General features: G+C 40.8%; 1 protein-coding gene across 8 annotated transcripts in view; it reads left to right on the top strand.

The window, feature by feature from the left end:
* Positions 1-12,758, top strand: part of HEATR5A (HEAT repeat containing 5A) — a 136,817-nt gene that overhangs the window by 93,985 nt on the left and 30,074 nt on the right. For all 8 annotated transcript variants that reach the window (XM_064365765.1, XM_064365767.1, XM_064365768.1 and 5 more), the window contains 2 exons: positions 9,970-10,149; positions 12,348-12,587. In XM_064365765.1, the coding sequence (XP_064221835.1) occupies positions 9,970-10,149; positions 12,348-12,587 (420 nt within the window). The remainder of the gene's footprint in view (positions 1-9,969; positions 10,150-12,347; positions 12,588-12,758) is intronic.

Here is a 12,758-nt window from a genome sequence, read left to right as displayed (position 1 = left end):
TTTCTATGTTTTGATACACAAATGCTTACCATTATGTTATAATTGCCTATAGTGTTCAGTACAGTAACTTGCTCTACAGGTTTGTAGTCTGTGAACAATAGGCTATGCCATATAGCCTATGTGTGTGGTAGTCTGTACCATCTAGGTTTGGGTAAGTACACTCTATGATGTTCACACAACAATGAAATTTCCTAACAACACATTCTTTAGAACATAATCCTATTAAGCCATGCACAAGTCTACTAAAGTTTGAGAGCTACTGATCTAGAGCAAGTTTTTTCACAGCAGTCAAATGAAATTGGATTAGCCCTTAAGTAATTTATCACACATGCCTCTGTTCACCCCAAAATCTCACTTTCATAAAATTTATTATATATGAATCTGCTATAAGTTAAAGAGGATTTTTTAATACCTCTTCTTTTACATTTTAGAGCTGAATTAAAGGATTTCTTAGCCAGTAAGATTTAAGTGTGTATCACTTCATTTTAAAACTCTAATATGAATAACCTGAATTTGCATATGAATTCAAAGAAACTATTAGCCTACAAAAATGATAATAATAGGCTAGGCGTGGTGGCTTACACCTGTAATCTCAGCACTTTGTAAGGCCAAGGAGAGAAGACTGTTTTAGGTTAGGAGTTCGAAAACAGCCTGGGGGCTAGGCACACTAGATCATGCTTATAATCTCAGCACTTTGGGAGGCCAAGATAGGAGGATGACTTGAAGTCAGGAGTTCAAGACCAGCCTGGTCAATATAGTGAGACCTCTTCTCTATTTTTAAAAAATTATATATATGTATCTATAAAAAGAATAGCCTAGAACACATGGTAAGGCCCCATCTCTACAAAAAATTTTAAAATTAACCAGGCATGATGGTGCACATCTGTAGTCCCAGCTACTAACTAATCAGAAGGCTGAGAGAAGAGAATTGCTTGAACCTCAGAGTTTGGGGTTACAGTGAGTTATTATATCACCACACTGCAGCTTGGGTAACAGATCAGAACACTGACTCAAAAAAAAAAAAAAAAAAAGTAATGTCTTACACTTTGGCCGGGCGCAGTGGCTCTCGCTTGTAGTCCCAGTACTTTGAGAGGCCAAGGCGGGCAGATCACCTGAGGTCGGAAGTTCGAGACCAGCCTGGCCAATATGGTAAAACCTCATCTCGACTAAAAATATATAGCTGGGTACGGTGGCATGCTCCTGTAGTCCCAGCTACTCTGGAGGCTGAGGCACAAAAATCGCTTGAACCCAGGAGGCAGAGGTTACAGTAAGCTGAAATTGCTCCACCGCACTCCAGCCTGGGCAACAGAGCTAGACTCTGTCTAAAAAAAAAAAAAAAAAAAAAAAAAAAAAGTAATATCTTATACTTTCATTTGTAAAGTTTTTATTTCAAAGTACTGTCATAGTTTTAGAAAGTCATAGACTTTGTAGAGCTTTTCAGTATCTTAAGCTTCTAGATTCATAATGTATTTTACTGTCGGTAATCTATGCTCTTTGAGTAATGGTGTTATTCTTACATTAAAACGTTTAGGGAGCTGGGCCATATGTGGTGGCATGTACTTGTAGTCCCAGCTTCCTTAGAGACTGAGACAAGAGGATCACTTTAGCCCAGGAGTTCAAGGACGGCCTGATCAACATAGTGAGACCTTGTCTCAAAAACAAAAACTTTTGCTTCAACTTGAATTAATCAGCATGGCTGGGCTGCTATACAGACATACCTAGGGGTATTGTGGGTTTGGTTCCAGACCATGCAATAAAGCAAGTCAGGAATACTTTTGTTTCCCAGTGCATATCAAAGTTATCTTTGTACTATACTATAGTCTGCTAAGTGTGAAATAGCATTATGGTTAAAAAAGCGGTGTATGTACCTTAATTTAAAAATTCTTTACTGCTAAAAAATGCTAACCATCATCTGAGCCTTCAGTGAGTCATTATCTTTTTGCTGGTAGGTGGTCTTGTCTCAGTGTTGATGGCTGCTTAATCATGGTGGTGGTTGCTAAAGGTTTGGGGTGGCTGTGGCAATTTCTTAAAATGAGACAGCAATGAAGTTTGCCGTATCCATTGACTTCCTTTCATGAAAGGTTACTCTGTAACATGCAATACTTTTTGATAGCATTTTACTTACAGTAGAACTTTCAAAACTGGGTTAATTCTCTCAAACCTGCTGCCTCTTTATCAACTAAATTCACGTAATATTCTGAATCCTTTGTTGTGATTTCAACAGTGTTCACAGCATCCTCACCAAGAGTAGATTCCATCTCAAGAAACCATCTAGAATGATAAATTCTTTCCAGAAGGTTTTCAGTTACTTTGCCCAGGTCCATCAAAGGAGTCACTGTGGCAGCTGTAGCCTTATGGAATGTATTTTTTAAGTAAGACAACTTGAAAGTCAATATGACTCCTTAATCTGCAGAATGGATATTGTGTTAACAGGCATGAAAATATCATTCATCTCTTTGTACGTCTCCATCAGAGCCCTTGGGTGACTAGGCACATTATCAGTGAGCAGTAATGTTTTGAAAGGAATCTTTTTTTTGTTTTTTTTCTGAGCAATAGGTCTTCACAGTGGACTTAAAATATTCAGTAAACCCTGTTGTAAAAAAAGATACACTGTCATCCAGGCTTTTTTTTTTTTATAGGGCACAGGCAAAGTAGATTGGGCATAATTCTTAATTTTTTTTTTTTTTTTGAGACAGGGTCTCTCTGTTGCCCTAGCTAAAGTGCAGTGGCACGATCTGGGCTCACTGTAGCCTCTGCTTTCCAGGCTCATGTGATTCTTTTCACCTCAACCTCCTTGGCAGCTGAAATCACAGATGAATGTCAACACACCTAGCTAAGTGTTTTTTTGTGCTTTTGTAGAGATGGGGTCTCGTTATTGCCCAGGCTGGTCTTGAACTCCTGGGCTTAAGTGTTCTACCTGCCTCAGCCTCCCAAAGTGCTAGGATTACAGATGTCAGCCGCTATGCCAGCCAATTGAGCATAAACCTTAAACCATGGGATTTTCGGAATGCTCAGTGCACACTGGCATTAAAGTCACCAGCTGCTTTAGCTCATCACAAGAGAATGAGCCTGTCCTTTGAAGCTAGGCATTGGCTTCTCCTTTCTAGCTATGAAAGTCCCAGATGGCATCTTCCAATAGAAGGCTATTTCATATACTTTGAAAACCTGTTGTTTTAGGCCCAGCACTATGGCTCACACCTAGAATCCCAACAGTTTGGGAGGCCAAGGCAGGCAGATCACTTGAGGTCAGGAGTTCAAGACTAGCCTAGCCAACATGGTGAAACCCGTCTCTGCTAAGAATACAAAAATTAGCTGGATGTGGTGGTGGGTACCTGTAATCCCAGCTATTCAGGAGGCTGAGGCATGAGAATAGCTTGAACCCGGAAGGGAAAAGTTGCAGTGAGCCAAGATCACACCACTGCACCCCAGCCTGGGTGGCAGAGCAAGACTCAGTCTCAAAAAAAAAAAAAAGAGAGAAAAATGGTTGTTTTGGCCTTAGCTAAGTCTTTTGGCTAACTTGATGAAGCTTTTACATCAGGATTTGCTGCTTTATCTTGCCTTTTTTTTTTTTTTTTTTTTGAGATGGAGTTTTGCTCTTGTTGCCCAGGCTGCAGTGCAATGGCATGATCTCAGCTTACCACAACCTCCACCTCCCAGGTCCAAGCAATTCTCCTGCCTCATCTTCCCAAGTAGCTGGGATTATAGGCATGTGCCACCACGCCTGCCTAATTTTGTATTTGTAGTAGAAACGGAGTTTCTCCGTGTTGATCAGGCTGTTCTCAAACTCCCAACCTCAGGTGATCCACCCGCCTTGGCCTCCCAAAGTTGCTGGGGTTACAGGTGTGACCTACCGCGCCTGGCCTTTATCTTGCATTTTTATGTTATGAAGATAGCTTATTTCCACGAGCCAGCCTCTGCTAGTTTCTACCTTTTCTTCTGTAGCTTGCTTTGGATCAGGCTCAGTGCTGTGGCTGATTTGAACTTCTTTTTTTTTTTTTTTTCTTGAGATAGAGTCTTGCTCTGTCACCCAGGCTGGAGTGCAGTGACACAATCTCAGCTCACTGCAACCTCTGTCTCCTGGATTCAAGCGATTCTCCTGCCTCAGTCTCCCAAGTAGCTGGGATTACAGGTACCTGCTACCATGCCTGGCTAATTTTTGTACTTTTAGTAGAAACAGGGTTTCACCATGTTGGCTAGGCTGGTCTTGAGCTCCTGACCTTAGGCGATCTGCCCACCTCAGCCTCCCAAAGTGCTGGGATTACAGGCTTGAGCCTGATTTGAACTTCTATCTAGATCACTAAAACTTTCTCCATGTCGGTTAACAAGGTTGTTTCTCTTCCTTATCATTTATGTATTCACTGGAGTACCTTTTTCATTTCCTTCAAGAACTTTTCCTTTGCATTCACAACTTAGATAACTGGCATACGAGACACTTAACTTTTGGTCTATCTTTACTTCTGACATGCCTTTCTCACTAAGCTTAATCATTTCCAGCTCTTGATTTAAAGTGAGATACGTGTGTACGTGTGACTCTTCCTTTCACGTGAACACTGTGAGGCCATTGCAGTGTTATTCATTGGCCTAATTTCGATGCTGTTGTGTTTCGGAAAATAGAGAGGCCTGATTAGAAGGAAAGAGATGGGGAATGGCCAGAAGAGAGAGAGCGAAATGGCATGGAGCAGTCAGAACACACACAACATTTATTGAATAAGTTTGCTGTCTTACATGGACATAGTTTGTGGTACTCCAAACAATTAAAATAGTAACACTGATTGACTGGGCGCAGTGGCTCACGCCTGTAATCACAGCACTTTGGGAGGCCAACGCAGGTGGATCACGAGGTCAGGAGTTCAAGACCAGCCTGGCCAAGATGGTGAAACCCCATCTCTACTAAAAATACAAAAATTAGCCGGGCATGGTGGTGAGCGCCTGTAATTTCAGCTACTCAGGAGGCTCAGGCAGGAGAATCGCTTGAACCCTTGAGGTGGAGATTGCAGTGAGCTGAGATTGTGCCACTGCACTCCACCCTGGGCAATAAGAGGGAGACTCCATCTCAGAGAAAAAAAAAAGATCACTGAACACAGATCACCATAACAGATATTATGATTTTTTGAACCTGAAAGAATTATGCATTGAACATGTAAATTCATCTACTTAATGTCTTTATGACACTCATTTTATAGACATCTCTCTATATACACACACATAAACCTTTTGCCAAATCATCTTAAAGCAGGCCACAGACATCACACTTAAGTTTACATTTCTCAAGAAGGATATGGTTTGGCTTTGTGTCCCAACTGAAATTTCATCTTGAATTATAATAATCCCCAGGTGTTGAGGGAGGGACCTAGTAGGGGATAATTGAATCATGGGAGCAGTTTCCCACATTCTGGTCTCGTGATAGTGCATTCTCATGAGATCTTTTGCCCCTTCACTTCCTTCACACACAGTTTCACCTGCCGCCATGTGAAATGTGCCTCTTCCCATTCCACCATGATTGTAAGTTTCCTGAGGCCTCCCTAGCCCTGCGGAATTGTGAGTCAATTAAGCCTCTTTTCTTTATAAATTACCCAGCCTCAGGTATGTCTTTATAGCAGTGTGAAAACAGACTAATAGAGTAAATTGGTACCAGGAGTGGGGCACTGCTATAAAGATAACCAAAAATGTGAAAGCAGCTTTAGAGTTGGGTAATAGACAGAGGTTGGAACAGTTTGGAGGGCGCAGAAGAAGATAGGAAGATGTGACAAAGTTTGGAACTTCCTTAGAGACTTGTTGAATGGCTTTGACCAAAATGCTGATAATTATGTGAATAGTGAAGCCCAAGGTGATACGGTCTCAGATTGAGTTGATGAACTTCCTAGGAACTGTAGTGAAGGTCACTCTTGCTATGCTTAAATAAAGAGACTGGTGCCATTTTGCCCCACCTTGGTTATCTGTGGAACTTTTTAGTTGAGAGAGATTATCTGAAATTGGAATTTGTGTTTAAAAGGGAAGCAGAGGCCAGGTGCGGTGGCTCATAACCTGTAATCCCAACACTTTGGAAGGCTGAGATTGGTGGATTACCTGAGTTCAGGAGTTCAAAACAAACCCAGCAAAATGGTGAAACCCCATCTCTACCAAAAATACAAAAATTAGCCATGCATGGTGGTAGGCACCTATAATCCCAGATACTGGGGAGGGTGAGGCAGGAGAATCACTTGAACCTGGGAGGCAGAGGCTGCAATGGACTGAGATTGCACCACTGCATTCCAGCCTAGACAACAGAAGGAGACTCAAAAAAAAAAAAAAAAAGATGGGAGAAGCAGAGCATAAAAGTTTGGAAAATTTGCAGCCCAAGGATGTGATAGAAAAGAAAACCCCATGTTCTGAGGAGAAATTCAAGCTTGCTGCAGAAATTTTCATTAAGTAACAGGGAGTCAAATGTTAATCTTAATTGCCAATACAGTCGAAAAAATGTCTCCAGAGTGTGTTAGAGACCTTAGCAACAGCCCCTCCCAGAGGCCTAGGAGGGAAAAATGGTTTTGTGGGTCAGGCCCAGCACTCCCCTGCTCTGTGAAGCCTTAAGAATTGTTGCCCTGTTTCCCAGCTATTCCAACTATGCCTAAAAGGGGCCAAGGTACAGCTCAGCCCATTGCTTCAGAGGGTCCAAGCCCCAAGCCTTGGCAATTTCCATGTGATATTGGGCCTGCTAGTATGCAGAATTCAAGAACTGAGGTTTGGAAACTTCCACCTAGACTTCTGAGGATGTATGGAAATGCCCAGATGTCTAGGCAGAAGCTGCTGCAGGGGTGAAACCCTCATGGAGAACCTCTGCTAGGGCAGTGCTAAGGGGAACTGAGGGGTTGGAGCCCTCACACAGAGTCCCCACTGGGGTACTGCCTAGTGGAGCTGTAAGGAAAGGGCCACCATCAAGGCTGGGCGTGATGGTTCACCCCTGTAATCCCAGCACTTTGGGAGGCCAAGGAGGGTGGATCATGAGGTCAGGAGTTCGAGACCAGCTTGACCAACATGCTGAAACCCCATCTCTACTAAAAATACAAAATAAGCAAGGCGTGGTGGCACGCACCCGTAATCCCAGCTAAACAGGAGTCTAAGGCAAGAGAATTGCTTGAGCCTGGGAGGCGGAGGTTGCAATGAGCCGAAATCATGCCATTGTACTCTAGCCTGAGTGACAGAGTGAGACTCCGTCTCAAAAAAAAAAAAAAGGAAAGAAAAAGAGGGCCTCCAGACTCAAGAATGATAGATCCACTGACAGCTTGCATTATGTGCCTGAAGAAGTCGCATACCCTTAACGCCAGCAGTGAGAGCAGCCAGGGCAGGGGGCTATACTCTGCAAAGCTGCAGGGATGGAGTTGCCCAAGGCCTTAGGAGCCCACTTCTTGCATCAGTGTGCCTTGGATGTGAGACATGGAGTCAAAGGAGATCATTCTGGAGCTTTAAGATTTCATGACTGCCCCACTGGATTTTGGACTTGCATGGGGTCTGTAGCCCCTGTGTTTTGGCTTGATTTCTCTCATTTGGGACAAGAGCATTTACCTAATGCCTGTACCCCGTTGTATCTAGAAAGAAACTAACTTCCTTTTGATTTTATAGGCTCATAGGCCAAAGTGGCGTGCTTTGTCTCAGATGAGACTTTGGACTGTGGACTTTTGAGTTAATGCTGAGGAATTAAGACTTTTGGGAGATTGTTGGGAAGACATGATTGGTTTAGAAATGTGGACATAAGACTTGGAAAGGGCCAGGGGTGGAATGATACGGCTTGGTTTTGTGTTCCCACCCAAGTCTCATCTTCAAATATAATCCCCAGTTGTTGAGGGAGGTACCTGGTAGGAGGTGATTGGATCATGAGGACGGTTTCCCCCGTGCCATTCTCATGATAGTGAGTTCTCACAAGATCCGTTGGTTTTACAAGGGGCTCTTCCCCCTTCACTTCCTTTACATGCTCTCTCTTGCTTGCTGCCATGTAAGATGTGCCTCTTCTCCTTACACCATGATTGTATGTTTCCTGAGGCTTCCCCAGTCATGTAGAACTGTGAGTCAATGAAACCTCTTTTTTCTTTTTTTCTGTCTGAGACAGAGTCTCATTCTGTTGCCCAGGCTGGAGTGCAGTGGCGCAATCTCGGTTTACTGCAAGCTCTGCCTCCCGGGTTCAAGCGATTCTCCTGCCTCAGCCTCCCAAGTAGCTAGGATTACAGGCACTTGCCACCACGCCCAGCTAATTTTTTATATTTTTAGTGAGATGAGGTTTTGCCATGTTGGCCAGGCTGATCTTGAACTCCTGACCTCAGGTGATTCATCTGCCTCGCCCTCCCAAAGTGCTGGGATTACAGACGTGAGCCACCATGCCTGGCCTGAAACCTTTTTTAAATAAATTACCCAGTCTTGGGTATGTCTCTATAGCAAAAATGGACTAATGCAAAGGACATACCCATACATGATCACACACTTAAGAAAATCAGTATTGATTTACTGTCCTCATATACTTTTCCCTAGTCATCCAAATGTCCTTTATGAGTCCTCCCCTTCCCCCCCACCTAAATCTAAGATCCAGTCATGACTCTTACATTACTTTAGCTGCCATATCTTTTTAGACCCCTAATCTGAAACATTTCTACCACCTCCTTCTGATCTTTAAAAGATAACTTCTCTTTTAAAACAATCTAATACCAACAAAACAAAACACCCACAAAGGCCAGGCACAGTGGCTCACACCTGTAATCCCAGCACTTTGGGAGGCCAAGGCCAGTGGATCACCTGAGGTCAGGAGTTCGAGACCAGCCTGGCAAACATGGTGAAACCTCATCTCTACTAAAAATATAAAACAAATTAGCCAGACATGGTGGTACACACCTGTAATCCCAGCTACTGGGGAGGCTGAGGCAGGAGAATCACTTGAACTTGGGAGGCAGAGGTTGCAGTGAGATTGTGCCACTGCACTCCAATCTGGGCAACAGAGCAAGACTCTGTCTCCAAAAATAAATAAATAGTCTACTAGTAATAGAATCTTTTAAATCTACATGTTTTCATAAATGCTAGATGAGTTAACTGTTCAAGAGAAAATGTATTTGTCCTTTTGGCACTTTCAGAATTAAAGATAATAGTTGATGCTAGATCAAGGATTGCATTTCCCCTTAGAGGTGTTACTTCGTAGTAGTGAGAATATTGTATAGTGATATATGTTTATTCAGTAGTCCACAATAGCTTAATTGGAGTAATTAAACAGTGTTTTCCATATAGTGTTTTTTTCTCTTTGGGCTTTATCTCATGTTAATAAATTTTAAAACTTTATACCAGAATGAGGAAAACTTAATTGTGTTTATTTAAAATTAAAAAATAATTATACTAAGAAGCACTGGTGGCCGGGCACTGTGGCTCAACACCTATAATCCCAGCACTTTGGGAGGCCTAGGCAGGGGGATCACTTGAGGTTAAGAGTTCAAGACCAGCCTGGCCAACATGGCGAAACCCCATCTCTACTCCAAAAAATTAGCCAGACGTGGTGGCAGGCAGCTGTAATCCCAGCTACTTGGGAGACTGAGTCAGGAGAATTGCTTCAACCCAGGAGATGGAGGTTGCAGTGAGCTGAGATTGTACCACTACACTCCAGGCTGGGTGACAGAGCAAGACTGTCTCAAAATGGGGAAGAAGCACTGAATAAAATGTATAAGTATTGGACACTAATTGGGTAAGAATTTTTACCTGATTAAGAAAACACAGTAATTCTTAATACTTTCCTTTCAGTGACATTACATAAAATACGGCTATATAGGATCATAAATAATCCCAAAATTCGACAGAATTCAAGTGTGAACTAAAATGGATCTCAGTAGATTAAAACGTGGTATTTGGACTAGTTATTTAATATATATTTTTATCTACTATTTGAATAACTACTGAATTTGTGAGCTTCTGATATGGTAGTTTTGCTTTCTATATTACTTAGATCATTGTTTTTCCTCTTGTCAGATGCTAACATCAGAGAAGTCGGCCTTGAGGGGGCATTATTGATCTTGCTAGACAAAGAGACAGATGACAAATTATGCCATGATATCAAAGAGACTTTAAATTATATGCTTACATCTATGGCTGTGAAAAAACTCTCCCTTTGGTTAAAGCTTTGTAAAGATGTACTTGCTACATCAACTGGTAAGCATTGGTCGTTATCAGTTAAATAATAAAATTGAAATTTAAGACTTTACATAAAATTGTTTACCACTGAGAACTCATCAGTCTTGTCTGGCTGGATTCTGATTGTCTGATTGTTTCTTTCTTCAGATGAAGATTATATTTCTAGTGTTTTAGAATTCTCTTTAATTTGAACAATATAAATCCAATACTTAAGCCTGCTTTTTTTCCCTTTTGCTGTCTTAGATGACTTTCCTATGTAAAACAAACCAAAAAGTAGAGTTATTACTTATGCTGTAAAAGGTGGGACTTAATTTATATTATCCTCATCATTTCTATTCATACATACAATAAATATTTGAGACCAACTGCAGTGGCTTGTGCCTGTAATCCCAGCACTTTAGGAGGCTAAGGCAGGCCATTAGCTGGGCTAGGACTACAACTCACGCCTGTAGTCCTAGCTACTCAGGAGGCTAAGATGGGAGGATTGCTTGAGCCGGAGAGGTAGAGGTTGCAGTGAGCCAGTATCACACCACTGCACTCTGGCCTGGGCAATAGAGTCAGACCCTGTCTCTACATACATACATACATGCATACCCACCCCATGCCACACATTATATGAAATTGTTTAGTCACCATAAGAGAAAATTCTCCAAAGTTACAACATTTTGAGCAAGCCAGTTTCGCTACATATAATAATAATGTTAATTTCAAATAGTATTAGAAAACGGTGTCATTGCCATAATGTCTTTAGTAATGCAAGATAATTGTTCATGAGAAAGTATATGCAAATCTTTAATATTCGTATCCTTGGGGTAAGAGACAAAATAAATAAGAGGAATAAAGAAGAGAAAAAACAATTCTTTTCCAAGAACTGTACATAATTTACCCGATTTAATCTTTTAACTCATCCTGCGCATAGGCAGTTTTATACTTTTTTATAGAAAACAGGCCCAGACAGGTAACCAACCCGAAGACATAGACAAATTCAGTCCTATGCCTACATAACTTTTAAAATTCACAAGCTTTCCACTGTAGTTCAGTGCTCCCAACTCCGTTGCCCAAGCCTTAAAATTTAAGGTAGCTCTCGTGTCTCAATTGTGTGATAGGAAAAAAAGTTAACATAAAATCCCCGGAATGTTTTGTATTCTCCTCTTTCTATCTTGATTCTTATTGGTTCCTCTCCAGTGATTATACCTGCTGTTTCAACTATTACAATATACATGTTTTATTTCTCTAATTCTCTCTTCTGTCCCCACTACTCAAGAAATTGCAAGGACTTCTTTAAAAGAAAATGTTGCCTGAGTCCAGGTATTCTAGGCTACAGTGAGCCATGATTGTGTAAAAGAGCAAGATCTTGTCTCAAAAATAAAATAAAATTTAAAAAAAGAACATATATATGTGCATAGATAGACTGATTACATTTTTCTGATGTCTCACTTAACTTTTTTAAATTTTACATTCATATTCCCTGAGCTTGCTCTGTTTTATCTTGCCATCAGTTCTTCATCTTCTGTGATTTGGCTCCATACCTTCTCAGGAAACACCTTCCAGGCTCTGTTAACTTTGCCTTAACCTTATTTTTGACATTTTTGCTATTCTAACATGCAAAAAATGTTGATATATGGGATAATATAAGAAAAGCAGTTTGGTTTGTTTCATAGCATTAGTTCCATTTTCAGTTTGTAAACAGTTGGTAAGTTTAACAGTTAATAAGTAGAGGAGATAATTCACTACTCAGTGACTCTTAGCTATCAGTACAAATTTGATACTGTAATAATAGCAATGGGTCTATCTTAAGAAAAATATTTTCAGACAGTTTGAATAGATTCAGGAACCTTCTTAAATCCATGCAAGGCTCCAGTGTTAAAACAGCCTTCCCAGTGTATCCCATACATACTCCCTACTAGAGAATTTTGAGTTTACTTAAGTACATCCACCTACATGCAGGGGATTGATAACAGCTTTGTCATTTTCACCTGGAACAGTATTAAAGCATCTCTTTTAAACAACTGCAGTTACTAGATCTAATTATTTGATATTGTTAAAAAAAAGTTTGATCAATAGCAATTGATAATTGATCAATACCAATTCTAGTCTGAATTTGAAGTCATTTTTGTGTTCCTTTTAATATAAATATGTGTGTGTGTGTGTGTGTGTATGTATATATATATATCTTTCAATTGATTATAATTACATTTGTTCTCCTTTAATAAAAGATTTTACAGCTCTAACTTGTGTGGATACAATGCAAGAAGAAGAAGGAGATAAAGGGGATGATACGTCAGTCCTGACCACCAGACATGATGAAAAATCCCATCCTTTTACCAATCCCCAGTGGGCTACTAGAGTCTTTACTGCTGAATGTGTCTGTAGGATAATTAACCAATGTGAGAATGCTAACAGTGCACATTTTGACATTGCTTTAGCACAAGAAATGAAAAAAAGAGATTCAAGAAGTAAGTGACATAGTAATGAAAACACCAAATGATATGTGTAAAAATGCTGTCTGCTTATGGTTTTAATATAAATTTTAAAAATGAAACTAGTCAGACACAGTGGCTCATACCTATAATCCCAACACTTTGGGAGGCTGAGGCAGGAGGATCGCTTGAGTCCAGGAGTTTGAA

Source organism: Aotus nancymaae, unplaced genomic scaffold (genome assembly GCF_030222135.1).
Source record: "Aotus nancymaae isolate 86718 unplaced genomic scaffold, 86718_ANA_hifiasm-v0.15.2.pri h1tg000062l, whole genome shotgun sequence".
NCBI lineage: Eukaryota > Metazoa > Chordata > Mammalia > Primates > Aotidae > Aotus > Aotus nancymaae.
This window is presented reverse-complemented; position numbering and strand designations above follow the sequence as displayed.